This window comes from Orycteropus afer, unplaced genomic scaffold (genome assembly GCF_000298275.1).
Source record: "Orycteropus afer afer isolate SDZICR_OR568_19922 unplaced genomic scaffold, OryAfe1.0 scaffold00099, whole genome shotgun sequence".
Taxonomy (NCBI): domain Eukaryota; kingdom Metazoa; phylum Chordata; class Mammalia; order Tubulidentata; family Orycteropodidae; genus Orycteropus; species Orycteropus afer.
Genome location: NW_006921686.1, coordinates 5,696,881 through 5,705,407, shown reverse-complemented (window position 1 = coordinate 5,705,407; position 8,527 = coordinate 5,696,881). Strand labels below are relative to the sequence as shown.

Genomic DNA, 8,527 nt, shown 5'->3' with positions numbered 1-8,527 from the left:
GACATCAGATGATGTATGGCACTGGACAAATCTGCTGCAAAAGACCTCTTTAAAATGCTGAAGAGCAAAAATATCTCTTTGAAGACTAAGGTGTGCCTAACCCAAGCCATGGTATTTTCAATCACCTCATCTGCATGTAAAAAATGGACAATTAATAAGGAAGACTGAAGAAGAGTGGATGCTTTTACGTTGTGGTATTGGCAAAGAATACTGAAAGTACCATGGACTGCCAGAAGAATGAACAAATCTGTCCTCAATGAAGTGCAGCCAGAATTCCTCTTGGAAGGGAGAATGGCTAGACTTTGTCTCACCTACTTTGGTCATGTTGTCAGCAGGGACCATTCCCTGGGGAAGGAAATCATGCTTGGTAAAGTGGAGGGTCAATGAAAAAGAGTAAGGCCCTCAACAAGATGGATTGACACAGTGGCTCCAACGATGGACCCAGGTGTAGCAAGGACTGTGAGGCTGGCACAGAACTGGAGGGTATTTCGTTCTGTTGTGCACAGGGTCGCTATGAGTTGGAGCCAACTCTACAGCACCTAACAACAACAACAACAATAACAACAACATTATTTCCTCTGTATGGTTCATTTTCAGCTGTTTGGCAATAATATGTCTAGTTTATTTTTAAAAGCCTGCTCAGGGTTCTCTGAGGTTCTTGGATCTGGTTAAGATCTTTTATTATTTTGGGAAAATTGTCAGCCATATCTTTTCAAGTACTATTTCTTCCCTATTCTCTCTCTCCTCACCATCTGGGGTTCTAATTATACATATATTAGACCATAGTATGTCTCATAGTTCTTGGATGCTTTATTCTGCTTTCTTTACTCTTTTTTGTTTTAATTAAGGTAATTTCCATTGACCTACAGTCAAGTTCTTGACACCTTCCTCAGGTATGTTAAGTCTATTTGTGAGCTTTTCAAAAGTATTATGATAAATTTTCTAGTATTCTTCATTTGACTTATTTCCATTGTTCTTTTGTTCACACATGTTCTCTGCCTGTTCACTACAGTCTTTAACATATCAATCAGTTATGTAAAATTCCCTGATAATTCCCAAATCTGGGTCTTCTCAAAGTCTGGTTTAATTCCTCCATTTCTTGGCAGTGTTGCTTGTTCTTTGTAATTTTGTACTTTTTTATTGAGTACCCGATAACGAAAATTAAAAAAAAAAACAAAAAAAAACACCTCACTGCCATCAAGTCAATTTTAAGAGATAAAATACACAGTATTTTTGCCTGGACATAGGCATCTGCTCTGCTAGGATGCTAGGGTGGAGTGCTGAATTAATTTGTTCAGCAATCAAGCTGGGTCTGGGCATTGTTGTTGCAACGGTTATCTTCAGTGCACCACTGGCTTCATGTATCTCTAGCATTACCTGTACTTGCAGATAGAGGCTGCAGTGTTGGAGGATTTTACCCACTGCTCTTACTCCACCCTCAGCTTTTGGCCATTCCTGTATACATGTGCCACGAGATTTTCTGTCCACATTCTTGCCCTTTTCCCAATGCGTTTTGCTGTTGGTTGTCAATAGGACCAGCTAGTTTGTTGATGCAGATCAGAGATATTCTCTGCTATTGTCTTGGCTTAAGCTCAGTCTTGAGTGAAATTTGGGGAAGTTAGAGATCCTATGCATTTCGTGGAGCTAGAACTACATAACACTGAAATGAGACATAAGCTCTTTCCCTTTGCTGTGAACAAAAAAATAGGTGATGCTGTGATCTTGTGAGTACTTTGAAGACAAGAGGACAGAGATGAGAGAATTAAAGGAAAGATACATAAATCCTTGAATGACCCAGACCCAACTCTTGTCCTATCTGCAGCCTTTTCATTTATGTAAACTAAGGAATCTTTTTTAGTTGAAGAAACTTTGAGTTAGATTTCCTGTTACTTACAACTAAAAGCATCCTAATTGATAAACCATCTTGAGTTCTCATTACCTTGTGCTGGAAGTGATAACTGCGAGGGAAAAAAAAAGTGTATTAAAGGCCCTGGATTTCTGATGATACTGTGCCACTTGAAGTAGAGCCTTGGAAGCTAGGTTAGAGCCATGCTTTGGTCATATCCTTCATCTAGTTGGAGGACTCATTTTATGACTTCTTAAGCATAAAGAATTGGCATCTCAGTAGTTGTTGATACTCTATTTTACAGGCATTGCTCTATGAAAATGAGTACATGTTCATTGTAAAGATTTCTTTTTAAAATTACACACACAAAAAAAAAAAAACCAATACAATTTTGCTTGCACTGGATATAAATGGTGAGTAATCTTTTACAATTGTAAATTTTTCTACCACTCTGATGAAATTCCCCATTTGTTAATGCAAATGGACTTTAATGGAAATCTGGAGACAAAAAACCAATTACTATAACTGACATTTATTATGAAAGTAGCTGTCATTTGTAACCATTTCTGACAATTTCCAAATATTAAAGTAAAACTCTGCATTAAACATAGGACAAAAGTAAAAATTCAATCATGTAAATGCACTGTTTTTGAAAAGTCAATGAGAAACACCGTTTATCAGTTTTTACTGTCACTTAAAGCACACACACACACACACACACAGAGCTAAATTTAAATTAATGCACACTGTATAGAAAGATATCAAATGTTAAAAAATTTAGCACATCCCTGAAGATGAGACAAAGAATGAGAACCAATTCCAACAGAGTCACAAACAAATTCATGTTATTTCAGGTAGCAATATTGCTTGATGCCCTACATTTCAAATATTTATTTGAAGTGATTATATCAAAGTTACTTGCAGTATTCCTCCTCCACATACATTTTTAAATGTACTTTTGGGGAGGGAAATGAGCTTAATATAAAATTTTTAAGAATAGCTTTACCAACTTTTACTCACTTAACAAATATTGCTGAGTATCTACAAGGAGTTATGCAGTGCCATGGTTTTGAAGACTTAGCAATGAACAAAATTCCTGCCCTCATGGAGTTACATTCTAGTGGACATGGATTTTGACATGTTCATCACTGTACTTTTGCTAAGAAAACAAACCAGGTCCTGTGAAATAACTGATATTAAGGTTCTGACCAAATCCTATGGAACATCAATCATTAGGTGTCTCTACTGTGTGGTCTCCTAAGCATTGTGATTAATGAGGTTGGGCAGAAACATTACATTTTTCATTAAGATGACAAATTAACTCAGTAGAAAAATTAAACTGGATTTTTTTTTTTAACCATAAGAACCCTAGTGAATGGGAAATTTCAGCTCCCATTTGAAGGCTTTTTTTTTTAACACAACAACAACAACAACAAACCACCACCATCTTATAGCACTTCATTCCTGTGTTGAGGGTTCTTAGATGAAGGATAATCCTTATTGCACTCTTCACTTGTATAGAATTTATCACTATGAACTCTTTGATGAATTAGAAGACCTGAGCTCCAACGGAAACCCTTACCACAGGCTTCACACTCAAATGGTTTCTCTCCTGTGTGGACTCTTCGATGAGCTTGAAGGTTGGATCTCTGACTGAAGCCCTTTCCGCACACCTCACATTTGTATGGTTTCTCCCCAGTGTGGACTCTGTGATGGGCTTGAAGACTTGAATACCCACTGAAACCCTTACCACATTGCTCACACTTATAGGGCCTTCCTTCTGTGTGGACCCTCTGATGTGCTTGAAGGCGTGAACTCTCACTGAAGCCCTTTGCACACACATCACATTTGTATGGTTTCCCTCCTGTGTGGACCCTCCGATGTACTTCAAGGCGTGAACTCTGACTAAACCCCTTCCCACACAGCTCACATTTATATGGCTTCACTCTTGTGTGAACTCTCTGATGGCCTTGAAGATATGCTCTCTGACTGAAGCCCTTCCCACATACCTCACATATATATGGTCTCTCTCCAGTATGAACACTCTGATGACTTTGAAGGTATGATCTCTGACTGAAGCTCTTACCACACTCATCGCATTGATATGGCTTCTCTCCTGTGTGGACTCTCTCATGGGCCAGAAGAGTTGAGGCCTTACTGAAGCCCTTCCCACATTCTCCACATTTATAAGGTTTCTCTCCTGTGTGAACCCGGTGATGAATTTGAAGATTAAAGTTCCAACTGAAGCCCTTCCCACACTCTTCACATTTGTATGGTTTTTCTCCAGTGTGGACTCTCTGATGGCCTTGAAGGTGTGAACTCCGACTGAAGCCTTTCCCACACTCCTCACACTTGTATGGCTTTTCTCCAGTGTGGACTCTCTGATGGCCTTGAAGGTATGAATTCCGACTGAATCCCTTCCCACACTCCTCACATTTGTATGGCTTTTCTCCAGTGTGGATTCTCTGATGAGCTTGAAGATATGAACTCCGGCTGAACTCCTTACTGCACTCCTCACATTTATAAGGTTTCTCTCCTGTGTGGACTCTCTGGTGAACTTTAAGAACTGATTTATGACTGAAGCCTTTACCACATGCATTGCATTTATATGGCTTCTCTCCAGTGTCAACTCTCTGATGATCTTTAAGTTCTGAACTCCAATTAAAGCCATTCTCATACTCCTTATAAGGTTTCTCTCCAATGTGGATGTTATGATGACCCTGAAGACACGAAATTCGACTGAAGCTGTTATCACATGCATAATGTTTGTATGGTTGTTCTCCAGTGTGGACTATCTGAAGGTCCTGAAAATGTGAGGCCAGACTGAAGTCATTATCAACCTCCTCAGAATTACAGAGATTTTCTTCCAAGTTAACTTTATGCTGAATATTAAGATTTGAACTACAAATGAAGCGCTTCCCACACTCCACACCTGTGTATAGTTTCTCTTCAGTGTGGATTTTCTGATGAACTTGAAGACATGAGCTCTGATCAAAGACATACCCATTCTCCTCATATTCGTGGGGTTCCTCCCCGGTATGGACCCTAAAAATATTATTAAAGTCTAAGCTATGGCTGAAAGCTTTATCACAAATGTTGCATCTACTGGACATCTCTCCTGGTTGAGGAAGCTCACAAGTGTTATGAGAGGAATACTGATTGAAGTTCTTACCATACTCACATTTGCATGGTTTCTGCTCTGTTTGTGCTCTCTGATGAGACTGTAGATGTGACTTCTCAATAACACAATTATCTCCTCTATGAATGCTTTGATGAATATGAAGAACTGAGCTATACCTGAAGCCCTTTCCACACTGACTGTACATATGGGGCCTCCCTTCTAAGTGTAACTGCTGATGAATTTCAGTGCTGGAGACATCATTGAAGGTTTTTCTATACTCATGATTCCAGTAGGGCTCATGTTCTGTTTGAATTAAGTTCTGATTAAGTAATGATATCTTCATGATGTCTTTTCCACAATCATGGCAGCTATAATTTTTTTCTGTTTTGTGTATTCCCAGATTGTCATTGTGATATGAGATCCAACTGATGCCATGACACTTGCAGGAATTCCTTTTCATGGGAATTTGCTGACATCTACAATGATAATTGTGTGGCTCAGACAGGTACATCTTCCTCCAAGAATGCAGGGCCCTCCAAGGTGGACAGTCTTGATTTTCTATATAATTGGGACTATTCCCTTTATGAGTCAGTATATAGTTCCCATCTTCAGAAATCTGAATTGGTATTCCTGCCCAAGCCTGGCAGGGGGAATCACTTTGTTTTTGTAACTGAAAATTATCCCCTTGACTATTTCTCATGGATTCTTGACACCTGGTTAATCCACTTGCATTGTGTTGCCAGTTCTGCCAGGGGGAAAGCTCTCTGGGAGAAAGGTAGTTTAATCCCACTTCTTGAATATGCTCCTTATGTTGACTCTTGCTTTCTGTAGGAATAAAGAGAATTCAGAAATGTGGACAAGTGAAGGCTTTATTCAGTGATTTCGAGATTTTACACTCAGGTCATAACATGAAATTTGAATGAACCAGAGGAAAACTCAAGTCACGACCTCTAAACATACTTAGGAAAATCTTCCTCTTTGGCAGCACTAGGTTTATAAGTAGAATTTGGGCTATCTGCATGCTTCAAAGATGAGGGCTCTGCTATATAACCTGGACATCAGGACAAGGTGGTCCTGCTCAAAAGGCCTAATAAAACTGTACAAGTTATCATGACTTTATCATGGATTGCTTGGAGATCCCAAGAAGAAAATCTTTTCAAATTGGAAACAATATAGTTGTAACAAGGAGCTCTGGTGGTGCAGTGCGTAAGGCATTAGTTGCTAACCAGAAGGCTGGTGGTTCAAACCCACCAGATGCTTCGTGGGAAGAAGATGAGGCAATCTACTTCTGTAAAGATTTATAGCCTTGGAAACCCAATGGGGGTCACTATGAGTTGGAATCAACTAAATGGCAGTGGTTTATATATATATATTTGTTGTTTTTGTGTGCCGTCAAGTTGGACCCGACTCATAGCAACCCCTCCTTGGGTTTCCGAAGCAGTATCACTTCAGAAGAAAATTGCCCCATCTTCCTTCCAAGGACTGGCTGGTGGGTTTGAACTGTCAGCCTTCTGGTTAGCAGTCAAGTGCCTTAGGCACTATGCTACCAGAGCTCCTATATATATATATATATATATACACACACACACACACACACATATAGTTGTAATGGATAAATGCTTATTGTCCTGACAGTAACTTTTTCTTTTTTCTCTGCTACATATGTATGGTAATTTTTTGTTTGTTTGTTTGGAGGAAACTGTATGTCAAATGCTGTGCTGAAGAAAGTAAACAAAGACCTGTAATACACACTTGAGGTAACATGTGGCTTCTGTAATGATTAACTTATCTTCGTGAGGATGACGCATTCTCCTAAGACACTGTAAGGCCTTACCAGTTTTTAACTCCTTTCAAAAGTACTTTCACAATTATCAAGGGCCATGGCACAGGTTGGAATGTGAATAAAATGTGACAGTATTCAACTCAAAAAATTTTTAAAAGGCTGAGGGGTAAGCACAGCTTAGTGTCAGGGCACCTGTGGGTGACCTGAGCCAATCCATCAGCCATGAACAAACTCAGTGAACAGTGACCTCAGCTTGGGTTACTTTACAAGATCGTTACTTCCATACATGTTTAAGGAAGCTGAGGCTCCGGAACAGTGGACATAAGCATGTTTGGGTGGAAAGAGTTTATCACTTATTCATTAAGGCTCAGCTTCAGCGCAGACAGCTCTTTCTATTCCAGTGAGAAGTGTCCTGTACAATAAAGTGTTTAGTACAATAAAGCACACAGAGGGCACAGCTACAGACACTTAGACATGACCAAACACCTCACGGGAGTGGCTTTCTGGATTAGAAGGATTAGGACTGTAGTCTCGTGGGACATCTCAGTGAGTTGGCATACTATACTTCCTAAAGTTATGTTCTATATGCTACTTTGGTGGGTAGTGTTGGGGGCCAAAAGATAGCCTAGAGGCCTGCACAGCTGAGAAGGGGTATGCATGACCCAGAGGAGGCCTGTCCTGAGGGGACCAAGGGGAGGCCTGCATAGCAGAGAGAAGGGCCTGCTTGCTTGCACAGCCGAGAGGAGCTGAGAGAGCTGTCCTGCACTGAAAAAGAGAACGATGTGCTCTCCTCTTCAAAGAGCCTTCTAGACTCTTCCTGAGTGCTTCCTGATCCTGATCCCAACTTGTACCCGTTGCTTTCTTAACAAACCACTGAACTGTGAGTTGTGTTGTTGTTGTGTGCTGTCGAGTCGGCCTGACTCATAGCGACCCCTCCTTGGGTTTCCGAGGCAGTATCACTACGGAAGTAGGATTGCCCAACCTTCCTTCCGAGGAGTGGCTGGTAGGTACGGTCTGTGAATTCTGTGTGGCCAGTGCCCTGGATTATCAAGTAGAGAGTGCCATGGGATGGACAGCTGGTGTCAGAATGTGGTAAAAAGGTTGAAGGGTAGGGGTCTGTCTGACCTCCACCTATGGGGATCATGGGGATCATGGGGATCAGCCTTGGGCTGATCTGATTTGCCCTTAAGTAAGACAGTTCTGATGCTGCTACTGGGCCATTTTGACAAGGCCACAAAGAATGAGAACATGAAGGTGCATCCCTGCTGAGAGGGACCACTGGCTCTCTGGATTCATGTGGGAGACTGCCTGAGACGCAGCTGCGTGTTCACTGGAGCCAATGGGCTGCTACTGTCTATTCTCTTCCTGTGGAGAAAATCAAAATGGCTCAATACTCTAGTGAGAACTTTGAGTGAACTCAGTATCTACTTAGAACCAGCAAATCGCCCAAAGGAAATAGAAGAAAAAGCAAGATAACTTGCAGGAATCAAGCCTCCAGTCAATTCCATGACAACCGATCTTTGTTTGCTTATGTGGGTGATGAGTAGATTTTATGTAGACATAGGTTCCAAAACACTTCTTTTACTGTAAGGGAAGTGATTTCTCTTGACATTTTCCAAACCAAACCAAACTCACTGCCATGGAGTCAATTCTGACTGACAGCGACCCCTCCGTGGGTTTCCGAGGCAGTATCTCTACAGAAGTATATTGTCCAATCTTCCTTCCAAGGAGTGGCTGGTGGATTTGAACCACCAGCCTTCTGGTTAGCAGTCAAATG

The 8,527-nt window shown here is 40.9% G+C and overlaps 1 protein-coding gene across 1 annotated transcript in view; it reads right to left on the bottom strand.

Annotated features, from left to right (window-relative positions):
* Positions 1 to 1,935: 1,935 nt before the first annotated feature.
* Positions 1,936 to 8,527, bottom strand: part of LOC103198889 (zinc finger protein 112-like) — a 20,568-nt gene continuing 13,976 nt past the window's right edge. The window contains exons 4-7 of the mRNA XM_042781249.1: positions 5,198 to 5,270; positions 3,825 to 4,477; positions 3,429 to 3,656; positions 1,936 to 1,958 (exon numbers count right to left, since the gene is read on the bottom strand). Coding sequence (XP_042637183.1) covers positions 1,936 to 1,958; positions 3,429 to 3,656; positions 3,825 to 4,477; positions 5,198 to 5,270 — 977 coding nt within the window. The remainder of the gene's footprint in view (positions 1,959 to 3,428; positions 3,657 to 3,824; positions 4,478 to 5,197; positions 5,271 to 8,527) is intronic.